This window comes from Triticum dicoccoides, chromosome 7A, assembly GCF_002162155.2.
Source record: "Triticum dicoccoides isolate Atlit2015 ecotype Zavitan chromosome 7A, WEW_v2.0, whole genome shotgun sequence".
NCBI classification, from domain to species: Eukaryota; Viridiplantae; Streptophyta; class Magnoliopsida; order Poales; family Poaceae; genus Triticum; species Triticum dicoccoides.
In genome coordinates, this window is record NC_041392.1 from 4735840 (window position 1) to 4759527 (window position 23688).

General features: G+C 43.9%; 1 protein-coding gene across 3 annotated transcripts; it reads right to left on the reverse strand.

Annotated features, from left to right (window-relative positions):
* Window positions 1-13799: 13799 nt before the first annotated feature.
* On the reverse strand, window positions 13800-23241 carry LOC119334490 (putative receptor-like protein kinase At4g00960). 3 transcript variants are annotated; one of them, XM_037607050.1, is made up of 10 exons: window positions 23173-23241; window positions 19542-19800; window positions 19218-19440; window positions 18988-19138; window positions 18633-18887; window positions 18290-18548; window positions 17495-17726; window positions 15535-15685; window positions 15224-15409; window positions 13800-14510 (listed from the first exon to the last, which is right to left on the reverse strand). In XM_037607050.1, the coding sequence occupies exons 2-10, from the start codon at window positions 19702-19704 to the stop codon at window positions 14448-14450; spliced, it is 1683 nt and encodes a 560-aa protein (XP_037462947.1). In that variant the 5' UTR covers window positions 19705-19800; window positions 23173-23241; the 3' UTR covers window positions 13800-14447. The 3 variants fall into 3 exon arrangements, 1 of the variants encoding a protein (XP_037462947.1); XR_005161371.1 differs by lacking the exons at window positions 13800-14510; window positions 15224-15409; window positions 15535-15685 and adding exons at window positions 16047-16234; window positions 16975-17160; window positions 17265-17415; XR_005161370.1 differs by lacking the exons at window positions 13800-14510; window positions 15224-15409; window positions 15535-15685 and adding exons at window positions 16047-16234; window positions 16975-17415.
* Between the last annotated feature and the right edge of the window lie 447 nt (window positions 23242-23688).

Genomic DNA, 23688 nt, shown 5'->3' on the forward strand with positions numbered 1-23688 from the left:
TATAAAGGTATACTACGGGTATCTCCAAAAGTTTCTGTTGGGTTGACACGGATCAAGACTAGGATTTGTCACTCCGTATGACGGAGAGGTATCACTGGGCCCACTCGGTAATGCATCATCATAATGAGCTCAAAGTGACCAAGTGTCTGGTCACGGGATCATGCATTACGGTACGAGTAAAGTGACTTGCCGGTAACGAGATTGAACGAGGTATTGGGATACCGACGATCAGATCTCGGGAAAGTAACATACCGATTGACAAAGGGAATTGTATACGGGGTTGCTTGAATCCTCGACATCATGGTTCATCCGATGAGATCATTGTGGAGCATGTGGGAGCCAACATGGGTATCCAGATCCCGCTGTTGGTTATTGACCAGAGAGTCGTCTCGGTCATGTCTGCATGTCTCCCGAACCCGTAGGGTCTACACACTTAAGGTTCGGTGACGCTAGGGTTGTGAAGATATGTATATGCAGTAACCCGAATGTTGTTCGGAGTCCCGAATGAGATCCCGGACGTCACGAGGAGTTTCGGAATGGTCCGGAGATAAAGAATTATATATAGGAAGTGCTGTTTCGGCCATCGGGACAAGTTTCGGGGTCACCGATATTGTACCGGGACCACCGGAAGGGTCCCGGGGGTCCACCGGGTGGGGCCACCCATCCCGGAGGGCCCCATGGGCCAAAGTGGGAAGGGGAACCAGCCCATAGTGGGCTGGTGCGCCCCCCTAGGCCCACCCCATGCGCCTAGGGTTGAAACCCTAGGGGTGGGGGGGCGCCCCACCTTGCCTTGGGGGCCACTCCAGCCCTGGCCGCCGCCCCCCCTAGGAGATCCAATCTCCTAGGGCCGGCGCCCCCCCTAGGGGAGCCTATATATATGAGGGGGAGGGAGGGGGCAGCCGCACCCTGAGTCTTGGCGCCTCCCTCTCCCCTGCTACACCTCTCTCTCTCTCGTAGTATAAGGTGAAGCCCTGCTACTGTGACGCCCTGCATCCACCACCACGCCGTCGTGCTGCTGGATCTTCATCAACCTATCCTTCCCCCTTGCTGGATCAAGAAGGAGGAGACGTCACGCTGACTGTACGTGTGTTGAACGCGGAGGTGCCGTCCGTTCGGTGCTAGGATCTCCGGTGATTTGGATCATGTCGTGTACGACTACCTCACCCCCGTTCCTTGAACGCTTCCGCTTGCGATCTACAAAGGTATGTAGATGCATCCGACCACTCGTTGCTAGATGAACTCATAGATGGATCTTGGTGAAACCGTAGGAAAAATTTTGTTTTCTGCAACGTTCCCCAACAGTGGCATCATGAGCTAGGTCTATGCGTAGTTCTTTATGCACGAGTAGAACACAATTTGTTGTGGGTGTTGATGTTGTCAACTTTCTTGCCGCTACTAGTCTTATCTTGCTTCAACGGTATTGTGGGATGAAGCGGCCCGGACCAACCTTACACGTACACTTACGTGAGACCGGTTCCACCGACTAACATGCACAAGTTGCATAAGGTGGCTGGCGGGTGTCTGTCTCTCCTACTTTAGTTGGAGCGGATTCGATGAAAAGGGTCCTTATGAAGGGTAAATAGAAGTTGACAAATCACGTTGTTGCTTTCACGTAGGTAAGAAAACGTTCTTGCTAGAACCCTACTTCAGCCACGTAAAACTTGCAACAACAATTAGAGGACGTCTAACTTGTTTTTGCAGCAAGTGCTTTGTGATATGATATGGCCAAAGTTGTGATGAATGATGAATGATCTATATGTGATGTATGAGATGTTCATGCTATTTTAATAGGAATCACGACTTGCATGTCGATGAGTATGACAACCGGCAGGATCCATAGGAGTTGTCTTTATTTTTTGTATGACCTGCGTGTCATTGAGAAACGCCATGTAAATTACTTTACTTTATTGCTAAACGCGTTAGCCATAGTAGTAGAAGTAATAGTTGGCGAGCAACTTCATGGAGACATGATGATGGAGATCATGATGATGGAGATCATGGTGTCATGCCGGTGACAAGATGATCATGGAGCCCCAAGATGGAGATCAAAGGAGCTATGTGATATTGGCCATATCATGTCACTATTATTATTTGATTGCATGTGATGTTTATCATGTTTTTGCATCTTGTTTACTTAGAACGACGGTAGTAAATAAGATGATACCTCATAATAATTTCAAGAAAGTGTTCCCCCTAACTGTGCACCGTTGTGACAGTTCGTTGTTTCGAAGCACCACGTGATGATCGGGTGTGATAGATTCTAACGTTCACATACAACGGGTGTAAGACAGATTTACACGTGCAAAACACTTAGGTTGACTTGACGAGCCTAGCATGTACAGACATGGCCTCGGAACACAGAAGACCAAAAGGTCGAGCATGAGTCGTATAGAAGATACGATCAACATGAAGATGTTCACCGACGTTGACTAGTCCGTCTCACGTGATGATCGGACACGGCCTAGTTAACTCGGATCATGTTATACTTAGATGACTGGAGGGATGTCTATCTGAGTGGGAGTTCATTATAATTTGATTAGATGAACTTAATTATCATGAACTTAGTCTAAAATATTTACAATATGTCTTGTAGATCAAATGGCCAACGTAGTCCTCAACTTCAACGCATTCCTAGAGAAAACCAAGCTGAAAGACGATGGCAGCAACTACACGGACTGGGTCCGGAACCTGAGGATCATCCTCATAGCTGCCAAGAAAGATTATGTCCTACAAGCACCGCTAGGTGACGCACCTATTCTCCCTGCAGAACAAGACGTTATGAACGCTTGGCAGGCACGTACCGATGACTACTCCCTTGTTCAGTGCGGCATGCTTTACAGCTTAGAGCGGGGCTCCAAAAGCGTTTTGAGAGACACAGATCATATGAGATGTTCGAAGAGCTGAAAATGGTTTTCCAAGCTCATGCCCGAGTCGAGAGATATGAAGTCTCCGACAAGTTCTTCGGCTGTAAGATGGAGAAAAATAGTTCTGTCAGTGAGCACATACTCACTATGTCTGGGTTGCATAACCGCTTGACTCAGCTGGGAGTTAATCTCCCGGATGACGCGGTCATTGACAGAATCCTTCAGTCGCTTCCACCAAGCTACAAGAGCTTTGTGATGAACTTCAATATGCAGGGGATGGAAAAGACCATTCCTGAAGTATTTGCAATGCTGAAATCAGCAGAGGTAGAAGTCAAAAAGGAACATCAAGTGTTGATGGTGAATAAAACCACTAAGTTCAAGAAGGGCAAGGGTAAGAAAACCTTCAAGAAGGACGGCAAGGGAGTTGCCGCGCCCGGCAAGCAAGCTGCCGGGAAGAAGCCAAAGAATGGACCCAAGCCCGAGACTGAGTGCTTTTATTGCAAGGAGAGTGGTCACTGGAAGCGGAACTGCCCCAAATACTTAGCGGACAAGAAGGCCGGCAAAACGAAAGGTATATGTGATATACATGTAATTGATGTGTACATTACCAGTACTCGTAGTAGCTCCTGGGTATTTGATACCGGTGCAGTTGTTCACATTTCTAACTCAAAGCAGGAGCTGCGAAATAAGCGGAGACTGGCAAAGGACGAGGTGACGATGCGCGTCGGGAATGGTTCCAAGGTCGATGTAATCGCCGTCGGCACGCTGCCTCTACATTTACCTACGGGATTAGTTTTAAACCTCAATAATTGTTATTTAGTACCAGCTTTGAGCATGAACATTGTATCAGGATCTCGTTTAATTCGAGATGGCTACTCATTTAAATCCGAGAATAATGGTTGTTCTATTTATATGAGAGATATGTTTTATGATCATGCTCCGATGGTGAATGGTTTATTCTTAATGAATCTCGAGCGTAATGCTACACATGTTCATAGTGTGAGTACCAAAAGATGTAAGATTGATAATGATAGTCCCACATACTTGTGGCACTGCCGCCTTGGTCACATAGGTGTCAAACGCATGAAGAAGCTCCATGCTGATGGACTTTTAGAGTCTCTTGATTACGAATCATTTGACACGTGCGAACCATGCCTCATGGGTAAAAGGACCAAGACTCCGTTCTCAGGAACAATGGAGCGAGCAAACAACTTATTGGAAATCATACATACTGATGTGTGTGGTCCAATGAGTGTTGAGGCTCGCGGTGGCTATGTTATGTTCTCACCCTCACTGATGATTTGAGTAGATATGGGTATATCTATTTAATGAAACACAAGTCTGAGACCTTTGAAAAGTTCAAGGAATTTCAGAGTGAGGTTGAGAATCAACGTGACAGGAAAATCAAGTTCCTGCAATCAGATCGTGGAGGAGAATACTTGAGTCACGAGTTTGGCACACACTTAAGAAAATGTGGAATAGTTTCACAACTCACGCCGCCTGGAACACCTCAGCGTAATGGTGTGTCCGAACGTCGTAATCACACTCTATTAGATATGGTGCGATCTATGATGTCTCTTACCGATTTACCGCTATCTTTTTGGGGCTATGCTTTAGAGACTGCCGCATTCACTTTAAATAGGGCTCCGTCGAAATCCGTTGAGACAACACCGTATGAATTATGGTTTGAGAAGAAACCTAAGCTGTCGTTTCTAAAAGTTTGGGGATGCGATGCTTATGTCAAGAAACTTCAACCTGAAAAGCTCGAACCCAAGTCGGAAAAATGCGTCTTCATAGGATACCCTAAAAAAACTATTGGGTATACCTTCTACCTCAGATCCGAAGGCAAGATCTTTGTTGCCAAGAATGGATCCTTTCTAGAGAAAGAGTTTCTCTCGAAAGAAGTAAGTGGGAGGAAAGTAGAACTTGATGAAGTATTACCTCTTGAACCGGAAAATGGCGCAACTCAAGAAAATGTTCCTGAGGTGCCTGCACCGACTAGAGAGGAAGTTAATGATGATGATCAAGATACTTCTGATCAAGCTCCTACTGAAATTCGAAGGTCCACAAGGACACGTTCCGCACCAGAGTGGTACGGCAACCCTGTCTTGGAAATCATGTTGTTAGACAACGGTGAACCTTCGAACTATGAAGAAGCGATGACAGGCCCGGATTCCGACAAATGGCTAGAAGCCATGAAATCCGAGATAGGATCCATGTATGAAAACGAAGTATGGACTTTGACTGACTTGCCCGTTGAGCGGCGAGCCATAGAAAATAAATGGATCATTAAGAAGAAGACAGACGCGGATGGTAATGTGACCATCTATAAAGCTCGGCTTGTCGCTAAGGGTTATCGACAAGTTCAAGGGGTTGACTACGATGAGACTTTCTCACCGGTAGCGAAGCTAAAGTCCGTCCGAATCATGTTAGCAATTGCCGCATTCTACGATTATGAGATATGGCAAATGGACGTCAAAACGGCATTCCTTAATGGTTTCCTTAAGGAAGAATTGTATATGATGCAGCCGGAAGGTTTTGTCGATCCTAAGAATGCTAACAAGGTGTGCAAGCTCCAACGCTCGATTTATGGGCTGGTGCAAGCATCTCGGAGTTGGAACATTCGCTTTGATGAGATGATCAGAGCGTTTGGGTTTACGCAGACTTATGGAGAAGCCTGTGTTTACAAGAAAGTGAGTGGGAGCTCTGTAGCATTTCTCATATTATATGTAGATGACATACTTTTGATGGGAAATGATATAGAACTCTTGGACAACATTAAGGCCTACTTGAATAAGAGTTTTTCAATGAAGGACCTTGGAGAAGCTGCTTATATATTAGGCATCAAGATCTATAGAGATAGATCGAGACGCCTCATAGGTCTTTCACAAAGCACATACCTTGATAAGATATTGAAGAAGTTCAATATGGATCAGTCTAAGAAGGGGTTCTTACCTGTGTTACAAGGTGTGAAATTGAGCTCAGCTCAATGTCCGACCACGGCAGAAGATATAGAAGAGATGAGTGTCATCCCCTATGCCTCAGCCATAGGTTCTATTATGTATGCCATGCTGTGTACCAGACCTGATGTAAACCTTGCCGTAAGTTTGGTAGGAAGGTACCAAAGTAATCCCAGCAAGGAACACTGGACAGCGGTCAAGAATATCCTGAAGTACCTGAAAAGGACTAAGGAAATGTTTCTCGTTTATGGAGGTGACGAAGAGCTCGTCGTAAAGGGTTACGTCGACGCTAGCTTCGACACAGATCTGGATGACTCTAAGTCACAAACCGGATACGTGTATATTTTGAATGGTGGGGCAGTAAGCTGGTGCAGTTGCAAGCAAAGCGTCGTGGCGGGATCTACATGTGAAGCGGAGTACATGGCAGCCTCGGAGGCAGCACATGAAGCAATATGGGTGAAGGAGTTCATCACCGACCTAGGAGTCATACCCAATGCGTCGGGGCCGATCAAGCTCTTCTGTGACACCACTGGAGCTATTGCACTTGCCAAGGAGCCCAGGTTTCACAAGAAGACAAGGCACATCAAGCGTCGCTTCAACTCCATTCGTGAAAATGTTCAAGATGGAGACATAGAGATTTGTAAAGTACATACGGACCTGAATATAGCAGATCCGTTGACTAAACCTCTCCCTAGAGCAAAACATGATCAACACCAGAATTCCATGGGTGTTCGATTCATCACAATGTAACTAGATTATTGACTCTAGTGCAAGTGGGAGACTGTTGGAAATATGCCCTAGAGGCAATAATAAAAGCATTATTATTATATTTCCTTGTTCATGATAATTGTCTTTATTCATGCTATAATTGTGTTATCCGGAAATCGTAATACATGTGTGAATAACAGACACCAACATGTCCCTAGTGAGCCTCTAGTTGACTAGCTCGTTGATCAACAGATAGTCATGGTTTCCTGACTATGGACACTGGATGTCATTGATAATGAGATCACATCATTGGGAGAATGATGTGATGGACAAGACCCAATCCTAAACATAGCACAAGATCGTATAGTTCATTTGCTAGAGTTTTCCAATGTCAAGTATCTTTTCCTTAGACCATGAGATCGTGTAACTCCCGGATACCGTAGGAGTGCTTTGGGTATGCCAAACGTCACAACGTAACTGGGTGACTATAAAGGTAGACTACGGGTATCTCTGAAAGTGTCTGTTGGGTGACATGGATCAAGACTGGGATTTGTCACTCCGTATGACGGAGAGGTATCACTGGGCCCACTCGGTAATGCATCATCATAATGAGCTCAGAGTGACCAAGTGTCTGGTCACGGGATCATGCATTACGGTACGAGTAAAGTGACTTGCCGGTAACGAGATTGAACGAGGTATTGGGATACCGACGATCGAATCTCGGGCAAGTAACATATCGATAGACAAAGGGAATAGCGTACGGGGTTGATAGAATCCTCGACATCATGGTTCATCCGATGAGATCATCGTGGAGCATGTGGGAGCCAACATGGGTATCCAGATCCCGCTGTTGGTTATTGACCAGAGAGTCGTCTCGGTCATGTCTGCTTGTCTCCCGAACCCGTAGGGTCTACACACTTAAGGTTCGGTTACGCTAGGGTTGTAGGGATATGTATATGCAGTAACCCGAATGTTGTTCGGAGTCCCGTATGAGATCCCGGACGTCACGAGGAGTTCCGGAATGGTCCGGAGGTAAAGATTTATATATGGGAAGTCCTGTTTCGGGCATCGGGACAAGTTTCGGGGTTATCGGTATTGTACCGGGACCACCGGAGGGGTCCCGGGGGCCCACCGGGTGGGGCCACCCATCCCCGGGGGCCACATGGGCTGTAGGGGGTGCGCCTTGGCCTGCTTGGGCCAAGGGCACCAGCCCCACAAGGCCCATGCGCCTAGGGTTTCCAAGGGGGAGGAGTCCTACTAGTGGACACAAGGACACGTTCCGCACCAGAGTGGTACGGCAACCCTGTCTTGGAAATCATGTTGTTAGACAACGGTGAACCTTCGAACTATGAAGAAGCGATGGCGGGCCCGGATTCCGACAAATGGCTAGAAGCCATGAAATCCGAGATAGGATCCATGTATGAAAACGAAGTATGGACTTTGACTGACTTGCCCGTTGAACGGCGAGCCATAGAAAATAAATGGATCTTTAAGAAGAAGACAGACGCGGATGGTAATGTGACCATCTATAAAGCTCGGCTTGTCGCTAAGGGTTATCGACAAGTTCAAGGGGTTGACTACGATGAGACTTTCTCACCGGTAGCGAAGCTGAAGTCCGTCCGAATCATGTTAGCAATTGCCGCATTCTATGATTACGAAATATGGCAAATGGACGTCAAAACGGCATTCCTTAATGGTTTCCTTAAGGAAGAATTGTATATGATGCATCCGGAAGGTTTTGTCGATCCTAAGAATGCTGACAAAGTGTGCAAGCTCCAACGCTCGATTTATGGGCTGGTGCAAGCATCTCGGAGTTGGAACATTCGCTTTGATGAGATGATCAAAGCGTTTGGGTTTACACAGACTTATGGAGAAGCCTGCGTTTACAAGAAAGTGAGTGGGAGCTCTGTAGCATTTCTCATATTATATGTAGATGACATACTTTTGATGGGAAATGATATAGAACTCTTGGACAGCATCAAGGCCTACTTGAATAAAAGTTTTTCAATGAAGGACCTTGGAGAAGCTGCTTATATATTAGGCATCAAAATCTATAGAGATAGATCGAGACGCCTCATAGGTCTTTCACAAAGCACATACCTTGATAAGATATTGAAGAAGTTCAATATGGATCAATCCAAGAAAGGGTTCTTGCCAGTGTTACAAGGTGTGAAATTGAGCTCAGCTCAATGTCCGACCACGGCAGAAGATATAGAAGAGATGAGCGTCATCCCCTATGCCTCAGCCATAGGTTCTATTATGTATGCCATGCTGTGTACCAGACCTGATGTTAACCTTGCCGTCAGTTTGGTAGGAAGGTACCAAAGTAATCCCGGCAAGGAACACTGGACAGCGGTCAAGAATATCCTGAAGTACCTGAAAAGGACTAAGGAAATGTTTCTCGTTTATGGAGGTGACGAAGAGCTCGTCGTAAAGGGTTACGTCGACGCTAGCTTCGACACAGATCTGGATGACTCTAAGTCACAAACCGGATACATGTATATTTTGAATGGTGGGGCAGTAAGCTGGTGCAGTTGCAAGCAGAGCGTCGTGGCGGGATCTACATGTGAAGCGGAGTACATGGCAGCCTCGGAGGCAGCGCATGAAGCAATTTGGGTGAAGGAGTTCATCACCGACCTAGGAGTCATACCCAATGCGTCGGGGCCAATCAAACTCTTCTGTGACAACACTGGAGCTATTGCACTTGCCAAGGAGCCCAGGTTTCACAAGAAGACAAGGCACCTCAAGCGTCGCTTCAACTCCATTCGTGAAAATGTTCAAGATGGAGACATAGATATTTGTAAAGTACATACGGACCTGAATGTAGCAGATCCGTTGACTAAACCCCTCCCTAGAGCAAAACATGATCAACACCAGAATTCCATGGGTGTTCGATTCATCACAATGTAACTAGATTATTGACTCTAGTGCAAGTGGGAGACTGTTGGAAATATGACCTAGAGGCAATAATAAAAGGATTATTATTATATTTCCTTGTTCATGATAATTGTCTTTATTCATGCTATAATTGTGTTATCCGGTAATCGTAATACATGTGTGAATAATAGACACCAACATGTCCCTAGTAAGCCACTAGTTGACTAGCTCGTTGATCAACAGATAGTCACGGTTTCCTGACTATGGACATTGGATGTCATTGATAACGGGATCACATCATTAGGAGAATGATGTGATGGACAAGACCCAATCCTAAACATAGCATAAGATCGTATAGTTCGTTTGCTAGAGTTTTCCAATGTCAAGTATCCTTTCCTTAGACCATGAGATCGTGTAACTCCCGGATACCGTAGGAGTGCTTTGGGTATACCAAACGTCACAACGTAACTGGGTGACTATAAAGGTATACTACGGGTATCTCCAAAAGTTTCTGTTGGGTTGACACGGATCAAGACTGGGATTTGTCACTCCGTATGACGGAGAGGTATCACTGGGCCCACTCGGTAATGCATCATCATAATGAGCTCAAAGTGACCAAGTGTCTGGTCACGGGATCATGCATTACGGTACGAGTAAAGTGACTTGCCGGTAACGAGATTGAACGAGGTATTGGGATACCGACGATCAGATCTCGGGCAAGTAACATACCGATTGACAAAGGGAATTGTATACGGGGTTGCTTGAATCCTCGACATCATGGTTCATCCGATGAGATCATTGTGGAGCATGTGGGAGCCAACATGGGTATCCAGATCCAGCTGTTGGTTATTGACCAGAGAGTCGTCTCGGTCATGTCTGCATGTCTCCCGAACCCGTAGGGTCTACACACTTAAGGTTCGGTGACGCTAGGGTTGTGAAGATATGTATATGCAGTAACCCGAATGTTGTTCGGAGTCCCGAATGAGATCCCGGACGTCACGAGGAGTTTCGGAATGGTCCGGAGATAAAGAATTATATATAGGAAGTGCTGTTTCGGCCATCGGGACAAGTTTCGGGGTCACCGATATTGTACCGGGACCACCGGAAGGGTCCCGGGGGTCCACCGGGTGGGGCCACCCATCCCGGAGGGCCCCATGGGCCAAAGTGGGGAGGGGAACCAGCCCATAGTGGGCTGGTGCGCCCCCCTAGGCCCACCCCATGCGCCTAGGGTTGAAACCCTAGGGGTGGGGGGGCGCCCCACCTTGCCTTGGGGGCCACTCCAGCCCTGGCCGCCGCCCCCCTAGGAGATCCAATCTCCTAGGGCCGGTGCCCCCCCTAGGGGAGACTATATATATGAGGGGGAGGGAGGGGGCAGCCGCACCCTGAGTCTTGGCGCCTCCCTCTCCCCTGCTACACCTCTCTCTCTCGTAGTATAAGGCGAAGCCCTGCTACTGTGACGCCCTGCATCCACCACCACGCCGTCGTGCTGCTGGATCTTCATCAACGTCTCCTTCCCCCTTGCTGGATCAAGAAGGAGGAGACGTCACGCTGACTGTACGTGTGTTGAACGCGGAGGTGCCGTCCGTTCGGTGCTAGGATCTCCGGTGATTTGGATCACGTCGTGTACGACTACCTCATCCCCGTTCCTTGAACGCTTCCGCTCGCGATCTACAAAGGTATGTAGATGCATCCGATCACTCGTTGCTAGATGAACTCATAGATGGATCTTGGTGAAACCGTAGGAAAAATTTTGTTTTCTGCAACGTTCCCCAACAGTTATCTAACTTAATTTTCACATGCTTCTATCAGTGGAGAACTTATATTGTTTGCTAACATTTTATAAACAAAACACATGGAAGCAACTCTATATATGATCCATTTTGAGTAATTAATTTGGTACTCCATTTGCTGTTGAATTCTGCAAGTCCTTCAGTCTAACCCTTTGAGTAACGCTGCTTGTTCACTAACTCAGTTTACTGTACAATTTTGTGTAGACTGAATATTGTGTGTGTGTGTGTAGCACACGCTCATCAAATTACAGACTGGATGATCCACTCCTACTCTAATTCACCTCAATTTTACATCAATTTGATCTACACAACAAATTAACATCAATTTGACACTGATTTTAGGGCGCTGGCTACCTTTCAGTAGCAGCAGAGGCGGGGAGGAGGAGCTGGGTCGCCTGGACGAAGAAGAAGAAGAAATCGGCGAGGAGGACCAGGTGGGCGGCGGTGGTCGCCTGTGTAGCAGGTGGGCGGTGGCGCTGGGCCCTACGGTGGATGCACTGGTCACCTTGGTGCACGGCGGTGGAGCAACGGCGGCCGGGGTCTTGCCCAACTCCCGCGTGGTCGGAGAGGAGCGGCAACTTGCAGACGAGCAACCGAAGAAGCTTGAGGTTGAGGATCAGCTTGAGTTCCAGGCCCGCATGGAGCTCCAGGTCCAGGCGCTCGAGACCCAGGCGCGCACAGGTCATGTGTGGCCCCGGTGCATGCCCTGGGCGGCAGGAGGGATAGCAGCGCAGCCCTGGGCGGCGGGAGGGGATAGCGACGCACCCCTGGGCGGCAAGAGGGATCACGGCGGGAGAGGATGGCGGCGGAGCAGCGCCCTTCAGCAGTAGAGCCCCCGCCCGTCGAGGTGGTCGCCGCAGAGGAGCAGGTGGACGGTGCGGCGCGACGCGGAGGAGCAGGTGGACGGCACGGCTCAGGTGGGCAGGGGCGGCGGTGGTTCACAGAGGTGGCGCAGGACCTGGCCGTTGTCACGCGCTCGGGCCTATGGTGGGTGCTGACGGTGGCGCGGGCGACCACGGTGCGCGCCGGCAACGGAGAAAGGAGGAAGAAGCAGCAGGGTCTGGTTAGCAAGACATTTGAAGCTAGGAGGGGTTTTTTGCAAAATTGTAAATGAACTAAGTAGAGGACAACTATTCTCGGACGGAGGGAGTATTTAAGAACGGAGGAAGTACATGACATGCACGTAGGTAGCGAATTTCATTGGGTTCATCTGAACCCAATGGTTCAACGCTGGCTCCGCCACTGCTTGTCGGGGATGGCTACGAAACCAACACGGACACAGGCACGTACGTCATGTTTGATTCCAACACCGACGAAATTGACTTAGGTATTGCCGTACGTATATAGGGATAAGTTGATCAGCCATCACAAGAGTCCCTAAGAATTAGCCACGCAGCCGTCGTCCAACTGTCAGATCCTAAAGGCTAGGACAAGGAGTAACGTGTACAAACAGTCAACATATACAGCATGCCTCAGCACCGACAGTCGAAATCACACGGGCCGGTCGGACACGAGAGACCGGGACATGGCCGACGTTCAGCTGAATCTAGACGGCGGTGCGACGACGGTGGAGGCGGAGCCGGTCGAGTGCAGTAGGCGTGTGTTCATATGCTTGGTGGGTTGCCTCACCGTCGGGCTTGGCGTCATCCTGGCATGGATGTTCGTGTACGAGAAATCCCTTCGGCCATTGTCGACCGCGCGGAAGCTCTTCGTCGCGCTTCTGACCGGCGCCGTCTCCTTCTGCTTTGCCCGCTCTTTCGGCAAGTTTGCTCTTCTCCTCATTGAGTGGTACCACGGCAATCCCGAGGGAGAGAGGCTTGCGGATAGCTTGATCCAATCCGATCGGCCCTTGATCCACATGTTGTAGACGCATAGTGTTTTGTTTTCTTTTTTGACGTTTTGTAGATGCATAGTTTGATCATCTTTTCATCATTAATTTTCAAACGCTGTGTTAATTAGCGTGTAGAATATATATACCCGTTATTAAAGTGTAATGATTTTTTGTTTAATTCTTTGTATGTGCAATGAGACTGTTCCACATGTTGCACAAACGTATTTTTCGATGAACACCGCGCTCATCTGCTCCACCCGTTGCCGACAATCGCATCTCCTCGCCGCCTCCTCCAAAGCCTAGGGCATCAGAATTCCATCATCACCTTTTTTTGCACCTACAAATCTGGATTCTGCTACTAAATGGTAGTCCTCTCAGAGTATCTGTCCATCTCATGATATCTGGACACAACAAGAGGACTCAATTCTCCGGTGGACATGACGGCAGGACAATTAAGCAAACACCTCTCACGCAGCATGGTTAAGAACAGAGCTCCCCTTTCAGTGGGGTTGCCTTCCTTGTTGCTATTTCCAGTAGCTACTCATCTCGTCAAGACACTGGGTTCCGCAAATGGGGTCGGCCATTGCCGGCGCTAACCGCTGTTTCCCCACGACACCCATAACCCCCTCTCTACTACACAGATCGCAGAACAGGGCGAGCACGTTGACCACATGCAAATTAGCCCTAGTCTGTAACATCTGACCAGCAGGCCCGTCATACACTTTTTTACAGATAAATTTTACAGCAAAGAAATAAGCAGAGAGTACGATTAGTTTAACCAACACTTCCTTCTTTCACTGTCTTTCCTCGATCCCAGAAAATCCCCAAAGTGTACCAAATTACCACGAATGTCCTCAGTTAACAGTTAACAATGTTCCCCTGTAAACTAGATTGCTAGTTTATTAGGCTTTTCTTTTTCTTTCTCGGTCTGTGCTTCGTGCAATAGTCGATGTGCGTTTTCCCACAGGTGGCATTTTGTTTCTCCCTATACCTTTCCAAAAGAGGACTTCTATACACTTCATGCCAACCAGCAGACTATGTAGATACCCCTAGCACTCTACTGGTTCTGAAGATAGCCATTTGCTTTCTTCACAGCACAAACTAATACAGAAATCACCAACAACACTCCTTTACAAACTATTCTCTCTGTCGTCCCCTTTTGGGGGTGACTAGATGAAGACACTGAGTATGTACTTCAAGCGCTGATGTGCATGTTCTCCATGTAATACCTCGGCACCATGGATCTACAGAATTAGAAGATTTGTGCACATTAATTGAAGCCATCGGACTTGTGTGTTGATACAAGCAATCCTGTCCGGTTACGATGCGTCGATACACGCAATCCTGTTCAGCAGCTACAATGCGTTGATACCTGGGGCGTATTGAGACCATGCGTAAAATATGGCAATTGCTGCGACTAAGAGGAACAGCCAATGCTTGAAGTGAGAAAGGTCTTCAACGCAGTCAGCTTGTTTGCCCACTGCATCCAGCGAAAGGAGCGGTTAAATCATGCATGAATCCATACGCGCGCGCGCACACGCCTTATGTTTCTTAGGTATACATGGGACAATGCACGAGCTTCATTAAAAAAAGTTGAACGATGTTATTTTTACATAGACACCCAAAACCCTACGATAAGACTTTCTCCTGCAGTTCCTGAGAATGAAGCTCTAAAGGCTTAACTGCTGATATCTTATATTTAGTCTGTGGAAGTAATCAGTGCACTCGACCAACCACATAACCCCTACTATCATTGAGGATATGTTCCCTAACTGGCTTTTAGGCATAGCAAAAGCAATCGTGAGGCCAACTTCCATATGCTAAGGTATTGTAAGACAATAAAAATGTTTCTAACTCGATGCAGGTAATTTACATGGCCTCCTCCTTGTTGCATTCATGGCGGCTGCTACAGGGATTTGGTGGAGACAGCCTGCTGCGGGCTGGAAAAAGTAGCTCACGAAGAATACTATATTTCTCAAAGAACTATATTTCCAAACAAAATACTAAATGTTTTTCCTACAAAATGTATATTATTTGAATAGTATAAATTTGCTTTAAAATTCCTTTGGTGCAAGTGCACATGTTGATAATTTCAGGTTATGGCAGGGAACATATGAATTAAAGTAGGATGATGAAAGACATAAGGCCAATCATAGTGAAAAAAGATGGTCCGCGGGAGCAGAGAATATGCACCTGACATATCGGTTTACTTTTAGCAATACCAATGTTACTTAGTTCATTGACAATCTGGGCTATAGTAGGCCTTCTGGTCCGGTCGTCCTCCACACATTTTAATGCTATTTCGATGCATGCCCTCACTTCTTCAGATACATGGGACGGCATCGTTGCTTGCAGCCTCATTCGCCAGTTTTCACATACCTGAAGAATTGAAACATAATGCCAAAAGAGACATGCACGAATAGGTTCTCATTCGCCAGCCTCATTCGCCAGTTTTCATAAAATATTTCGGTTTTTTTTCCGTGACGTCGGATCTTTTTCCTTACATGCTTAATAAATTCTTTCGGAGGTGTGTCTGCACAGTTGAAGTAGCCATCCTTTCCTGCCATTATTTGTATGATGATGACCCCGAGACTGAATACGTCAAACTTCGGACTGATTTGTTGTCTATTGATGTATTCTGGTGGCATATATCCACTGCACTTCATCAAATGCAATTATTTTTCTATAAGTTTGAGAAAAGAAGTTTATTAATTACTTCTGAGTTATTAACTTACCGTGTTCCTTTCATATCTTGGGATTCTGTGATATAGGTTTGCATCGAATGAAATAATCTTGACAAACCAAAATCACCAAGTTTTGCTACCATATCCTTATCCAACAAAATATTGGCAGGTTTTAAGTCCAGATGGTAAATGGGAGCATCAACATTATGAAGGTAATGTAAACCTTCACAAATTTCTTTTATTATTTTGTAGCATTTGTCCCAATCAAGTCTGCAAGGTTCATCTGCAGAAGTAAATAAAAAACATGTTAGTATTAATTGAAGCCAACGGACTTGTGTGTTGATACAAGCAATCCTGTTCGGTTACGATGCGTCGATACACGCAATCCTGTTCAGCTACAATGCGTTGATACCTGGGGCGTATTGAGACCATGAGTAAAATATGGCAATTGCTGCGACTAAGAGGAACAGCCAATGCTTGAAGTGAGAAAGGTCTTCAACGCAGTCAGCTTGTTTGCCCACTGCATCCAGCGAAAGGAGCGGTTAAATCATGCATGAATCCATACGTGCGCGCGCACACGCCTTATGTTTCTTAGGTATACGTACATGGGAGTCATGGGACAGTGCACGAGCTTCATTCTAAAAAATTGAACGTTTTTATTTTTAAATAGACACTCAAAAGCCTATGATAAGATGAATTTATCTTTTCTCAGGCAGTTCCTGAGAATGAAGCTCTAAAGGCCTAACTGCTGGGATCTTATATCTAGTTTGTGGAAGTAATCAGTGCACTCAGAGACCATCCACATAAACCCTACTATCATTGAGGATAGGTTTGCTAACTGGCTTTTAGGCATAGCAAAAGCAATCGTGAGGCCAACTTCCATATGTTCAGGTATTGTAAGGCAATAAAAATGTTTCTAACTCGATGCAGGTAATTTACATGGCCTCCTCCTTGTTGCATTCAGGGCGGCTGCTACAGGGGTTTGGTGAAGACATGCTGCTGCGGGCTGGAAAAAGTAGCTCGCGAAGAATACTATATTTCTCAAAGAACTATGTTTCCAAACAAAATACTAAATGTTTTTCCTACAAAATTTTATATTATTTGAATAGTATAAATTTGCTTTAAAATTCCTTCGGTGCAAGTGCACATGTTGATAATTTCAGGTTATGGCAGGGAACATATGAATTAAAGTAGGATGATGAAAGACGTAAGGCCAATCATAGTGAAAAAAGATGGTCCGCAGGAGCAAAGAATATGTACCTGACATATGGGTTTACTTTTAGCAATACCAATGTTACTTAGTTCATTGACAATCTGGGCTATAGTAGGCCTTCTGGTCCGGTCGTCCTCCACACATTTTAATGCTATTTCGATGCATGCCCTCACTTCTTCAGATACATGGGACGGCATCGTTGCTTGCAGCCTCATTCACCAGTTTTCACATACCTGAAGAATTGAAACATAATGCCAAAAGAGACATGCACGAATAGGGGTAAGGCACAATAAAATATTTCAGTTTTTTTTCCGTGACGTCGGATCTTTTTCCTTACATGCTTAATAAATTCTTTAGGAGGTGTGTCTGCACAGTTGAAGTAGCCATCCTTTCCTGCCATTATTTGAATGATTATGACCCCGAGACTGAATACGTCAAACTTCTGACTGATTTGTCGTTTGTTGATGTATTCTGGTGGCATATATCCTCTGCACTTCATCATATACAGTTATTTTCTACAAGTTTGAGAAAAGAAGATGATTAATTACTTCTGATTTATTAACTTACCGTGTTCCTTTCATATCTTGGGATTCAGTGATATAGGTTTGCATCGAATCAAATAATTTTGACAAACCAAAATCACCAAGTTTTGCTACCATAACCTCATCCAACAAAATATTGGCAGGTTTTAAGTCCAGATGGTAAATGGGAGCATCAAAATTATGAAGGTAATGTAAACCCTCACAAATTCCTTCTATTATTTTGTAACAGACGTCCCAATCAAGTCTGCAAGGTTCAGCTGCAGAAGTAAATAAAAAGTATGTTACTATTACCATGTAAATAAAAGGTACTCCCTTCGTTCCATAATGTAGTGCATATAGATTTTATTTAAAGCCAAACTTTGACCAAGTTTAAATAGAAAACTATTTATATCTACAATACCAAAAATATAAAATATGAAACTACATCTCATAATGAATCTAATGATATATGTTTGGCATTCCATATGTAAATGTTTTTCTCCATAAACTTGGTCAAAGTCGTGAGTGACTTTTCAAAAAATCTATGTGCATTACATTATGGAACAGATGGAGTATATTAGTAGTACTATCAAGTTTGTTTTCTGTAAAACATAGTCTAGCGTACTGTCTGACTTTTCCTTCTAGATGCTACCCAAAAAATGGTTGTGTTATCTACCTCAACCCTAATCTCTTATCTCATTTCTTATTGGTTGCTACCTCAATAACTAGCCCAAAATGAAGATTGTGTATGGATCCAAGGGTGAGCAAATAAACCATGTTTTAGTTAATTATGCTGTAGAAATTTCAAATATAATTTAGTAGAAATAGAGCATAATCATACCGGAAAGGTGATCGGCAAGGCTTCCACCCTGCATGTATTCCAAACAAATCGCTCTTTCTACCACACTAGCAGAAACATGTTCTCCTTTGTACTCGGCAACTATCTGTGATGTATGGTGGCAGTAGCCAACTAACCGTACAATATTTTTGTGTTTGATCCTCATTAGAATATTAAGCTCATTCTTAAACTCCTCATCATCAATCCACAACACTGGATAAAGTTTCTTAATAGCAATCTCTTCTCCATTCTCCAGCACCCCCTGTTTAAAATCTCAGATTTGATGGCACATCATTCTTGTTGTTAACAGTAGGCCTCATTTGAATGTTAGAAGTAATAACCATACCTTGTAAATAACTCCATATCCACCTCGGCCAACTATGTTATGATCAGAAAAACCATTTGTAATGCGTTGTAAAAACTCGAATGACCACTCAACAATATCAATCTTGTTCAGTTCTTGTATGATCTCATTTATAGTAGGCCTCTTCACTAGATTAAACTCCACACATTTTAGAGCTATTTCGATGCATGTTCTAACTTCACGTGAAGTACGCTTCAATATTGTGGTCTGCATCCTATTTACCCATAATTCATATACCTGCAGAATTGAAACACAATTCATTGCCATACATGCATAGATGTATGGCACAACCTAATATAGTGATAATAGATTCCATAATGTAAGAGTTATTTCTTACAAGCTCAATAAATTCTTTGGGAGGAATATTGGCACATTTCGGGTAGCTCTCCTTTCCAGCCATTATTTGCAAGATTATAACGCCCAGACTGAATACATCAAACTTTGGTGTAATTTGTCGTTTACTGATGTATTCTGGTGGCATGTATACACTGCATAGTACAAAAAGGAATTTATTTTCACATAAAGTTCATAAAAGAATCCAATTACTTCTCATGGTTGTTAGCATACCTTGTTCCCATAACTTCTGATGTGTTGAAGGTTTGTGTCGGATGTCTAGAGAAACCAAAACCCCCAATTTTGGGCATCATGTCCTTATCCAGGAAAATTTTTGTAGGTTTTAATTCCAGATGGTAAATAGGATACTCGCATCCTTCATGAAGGTAATATAATCTCTCACATAATCCCTTAATTATGTTGTAACATATGTGCCAATCAAGCGCACATGATTCATCTATAGAAGTAAGCAAGAAAGTGTATTACTAAGATGTAAAGTTTAGGCATCATTGTTCTTATACATGTAAAAATGATAGTGTAAGTAGAGCACAATCATACTAGTAAGACGCGTGTCAAGGCTTCCTTCTGGCAAGTATTCGGAGCATAAAGATCTTTCTTCCACTCTAGCAGAAACTTGGTTTCCATTGTGCTCAACAAGCACTTGTGAAGTATGATGGTAGTAACCAACTAACCGTACGATATTTTTATGTTGGACCCTCATAAGATTATTGAACTCATCTTTGAATTCCTCGTTGTCAAGCCCCCGTATAAGATGAAGCTTCTTCACAGCAATGCATTTCCCATTGTCCTATACTCCCTGTTAAAACATATCTATTAAGTCAGTATATGCTAACATATAGTGTTGTTAGTTAAGCATTAAATATTATGGATGATAGAATTAAAGGATCAAGACGATTATTCTCCTCTTCCACCTCTACATCTCAGGTAAGTTGATCGTAGGAAGTTTTTTGTTGGAGCCGGGGTACAATCACCATCGGGAGATGTATCACGATAGGTGGTGAGATTTCGCCCGTGGGCTCTCAATCGTGACCATGAGCATGTCAGAAATACCAAAAGAACTCGACGGCACCAACGGTGGGGAGCCGCAAGGGAGCTCGACGATGTGTCGGTGGCGGGCATGGTTTGGCGTTGGCGGTGTGGCGCGTCATTAAAGGGGCACATGATCTCAGATTGCTGAGGACATCTTCGCTTGGGTGTGCCAGTGGTGCACACGGTAAGATCACACCAATCTAACGAAGAAAGGATTGGAGCCAAGTGTGATTTCCACTGGACCACAGTAAGGGATGTTGTGTATACTGTGTGTTGTTGTAGGTTTAGGATGACGATGATGGGGGTCGATCTCTAGGGCTCGCCATGGATGGGGTATGCAAAGTTTATTTTTTTTAAGTGCATGAACAAATTGAAATGTTAATTTTTTGTACATTAGTGTTTTGACACAGTTAAGACAATTTAAATGGTCACATCTTCTCGGAAGTTACAAATGGAATTTTGTAACATGTTAATCTTACAGTTCTTCTGCGTCTTTTCATTCTTTTGTACTTTGTCTTTCCACCAAGAAATATGTTTTCACCAAGGGGCCATCATTCCATGAAGAGACATCTTTTCACCATGGGACGCATCTTTAAGGAGCCTGTCTTTTCACAAAGAAATGGCATTTCACCAAGTGATGTATCTTTTCATGAAAGGACATGACCATTCATAGGTCTTAACTGTCAAGATCTGATGGACTTGATTAATCATCTCTACAATCTAACGATTATTCTTTTTAGGGCGACGTGGCTTTACGCTGATGCTGCATTAGGAGTCGGTTTTAGAATAAATAGGAATTGTGACCATGTAAAGATTTGAGGTTGTCTTATTATATGACCCCTGGAGGCTGTGTTAAGAACTTGAGAGATTTCACAAATAGTATGGCATACACTACTTAGAAACCGAACCATCTCTTAGAAACAATCGTGGTTTTGACATGGAACGTGTCAGGTTTGAAGGTGAAGTGATGGTTGCTTCATCGCTTGACCTCGAAAATATTTCTATACTCAACATACACCATAACATATTCCGTGTCAAATCTGACATTTTTGGGGTTTGTTTGCTATATTTAATGCATTCTTGGACATTTAATGGATATAATTTAAATTTGAACTTGAAATGCATGAAAAAGTTGGCAAAATGTGTTAAAAATGTTATCTATACTTATGAGTCTATGTTTAGGCATTATCCAAGAAAATAAAAAGGAATTCCAAACATCAGGGTGCCAAGACTCGAACCCGAACATGGATCTTTTTGGTTTATAACTCCAAAGTGTGTAGACAAAGTCTGAAAACATGAAACTTGACATGGTATCGTTATATGATCTTGGGAGATTGTGGTTAAATTTAAGAAGGTTTCACCACATTCTGATGTATATACTGCTTGGAAACTGACCCATCTTCGAGGAAGAATTGTGGTTTGGAGAGAGAATATGTCAGGTTTCAAGGGAAAGTGACGGTTGCTTCATCTTTTGACCTTGAAACTTTGTACACTGAACATACACCATCACATGTTCCATGTCAAAATTTGGTATTTTTGGTTCATTTGTTACATTTAAGCCAGTAAATGTATTTCTAGCCATTTACCGGATATAATTCAATTTTGAACTACAAGTGCATGAAAAGTTGGCAACAAATGGGTTAAAAAATCGTATTTGTGTTAATGAGTCTATGTTTAGGACATATCCAAGAATAGAAAAGGAATTTCAAACACCACGGTGACAAGACTCGACCCAAACATGGAGCTTATTGGGTTTTAAACTCTAAAAAATGCAATCAAAGTCTTGAAAACATTAAACTTGGCATGGTGTCATTATATGATTTAATAAGTTGTAGAATTTGAAAAATAGTCTTTCAAAAAAGTTGTGACATACACTGCTTAGAAACCGAACCATCTCCCAAGAAGAATCGTGGTTTCAAGATAAAACATGTCAGGTTTGAAGGTGAAGTGACGCTTGCTTCATCTTTTTAGCTTCAAACATTTTCTACACTCAATAATTGTAGAGCATGTCACAACTTCAAGTGCTCTGCCTGGAGGAGCTACCGTAACAGCTTCCAGTGTTCTACCGGGAGGAAGCACTGTCACATTTCATCAAGAGAGTAATGGTAGTATACATGTTGGGGTTGATGGGAATGTGAGGAGGTGCTATCAAGCTACACAAACAAATGGAGGCTGAACTTAGAGAGCAGATGGCTAAGGAAACAAACTGTAGAAGAGAATCGGCTAGAGGAAAGATTCTACCATCTCTCTAAATTGAACCGGAAAAGAACCATATATGTAACAATGGTGGACAGAGAGGATGAAAATGTAGATAAGGAAGTGAAGTAGGCTGACTCTGATGGTGACATGGGGGGAATGAGTCTTGTGATCTAGGAATTAGAGGAGCAGAGGACATTGACCCGGGAACTGATGCAAGGCACCTGGGCTATGTTACTTGAGCTATCGAAGAAATGAATGAGGAGGTTATGTCTGAAAACTTATAGAATGGACTTGCCGATAGTAACAGAGGGGCTTTTCAAGAGCTCGAGTCCAAGAAAGAAGATATGGTAGATGGGAAGAAACAGGCAAAATGAACGAGAACAAGTGGCAAGACTTGAGTCATTTTGGGATGGGTGTTCCCTAATTTAGCAGGAGAGGGTTATCCATGTTAAACTATGCAGATGATATTACTTTTTCTTTCTAAAGCTGATGTTGTTAGTGCTAGAAATATTAAAGTCATTTATGTTAGTTTGAACATCTGTCTAGGCTAAAGATTAACTTCCATAAAAGTGAAATCTATTTCTTCGGTGAGGCTAATCAACAGATAGAAGATTTTAGTATATCTTTCACCTATGTAGAATGTGTTTTACCTATGAAATATTTATGTATTCCTATATTAAGAAATCATGACTGGAAGAAAACTAAGGAAAACGTAGAAGGCAAACTAGGGACCTAGCAAGGGAAATTTCTATCTTATGGGGGTAGATTAGTGTTGTTGAGATCTTGTAGGAGCAAGATCCCTTTTTATACTATGTCTATGTTTGAGTTACCTAAAGGTCTACTTAAGAATATGAAGAAAAAAAAAGGAAAACATTGTTGTGGCAGGATAGTGATGATACACATAAATACCATTTAGTAAATAGGGTAAATGTTTCCCAACCTGTTGATCAGGGTGGACCGGGTATTGGAGATCTTGAGGTTATGAGTATTTTCCTTTTAAAAGCAAATGGCCCTGGAAGCTAGAAAATGAGGCAGGTTTATGGCAGAAATTATTTCTAGATAAATATTGCAATAAAGATGTATTGTGTTATTTGAAAGATATACCTAATAAATTCCAATTCTTTAGGTGTATCTTGAAAGTAAGGGATGTTCTCTACAAGTTATTTACGAAGAAAATAGGAAGTGGGCAGAGGACAAGGTTCTGGGAGGATCTGTGGTTGGGTTCCATACCTTTCTACAAGAAGTTTGCTAGACCGTATAATTTAACCCTTAGAGAAAATATCCTCCTAGTTTCTATAATCACGACCTTGGTTGTATTTGGGGTTTGTGGTAGAAGATTCTTGAGAGATGAGACTAGTGACATGTGGCAACAATTACAAGATTCGTGTAGGGGTGTGCTATTAACTGATGAAAACCATAAGTGTAGATGGATCCTGAACAGGTCTGATAAGTTTTC

Coding starts and splice junctions, on each gene's coding strand:
- LOC119334490 (XM_037607050.1), bottom strand. CDS start 19,704: ATGAGGGTCCAACATAAAAATATCGTACGGTTAGTTGGTTACTACCAT. Junction 15,410..15,534: donor CGAAAGAATTTATTAAGCAT/GTAAGGAAAAAG, acceptor TCAATTCTTCAG/GTATGTGAAAACTGGCGAAT. Junction 14,511..15,223: donor AAAGTAAACCGATATGTCAG/GTGCATATTCTC, acceptor CGCTGGATGCAG/TGGGCAAACAAGCTGACTGC.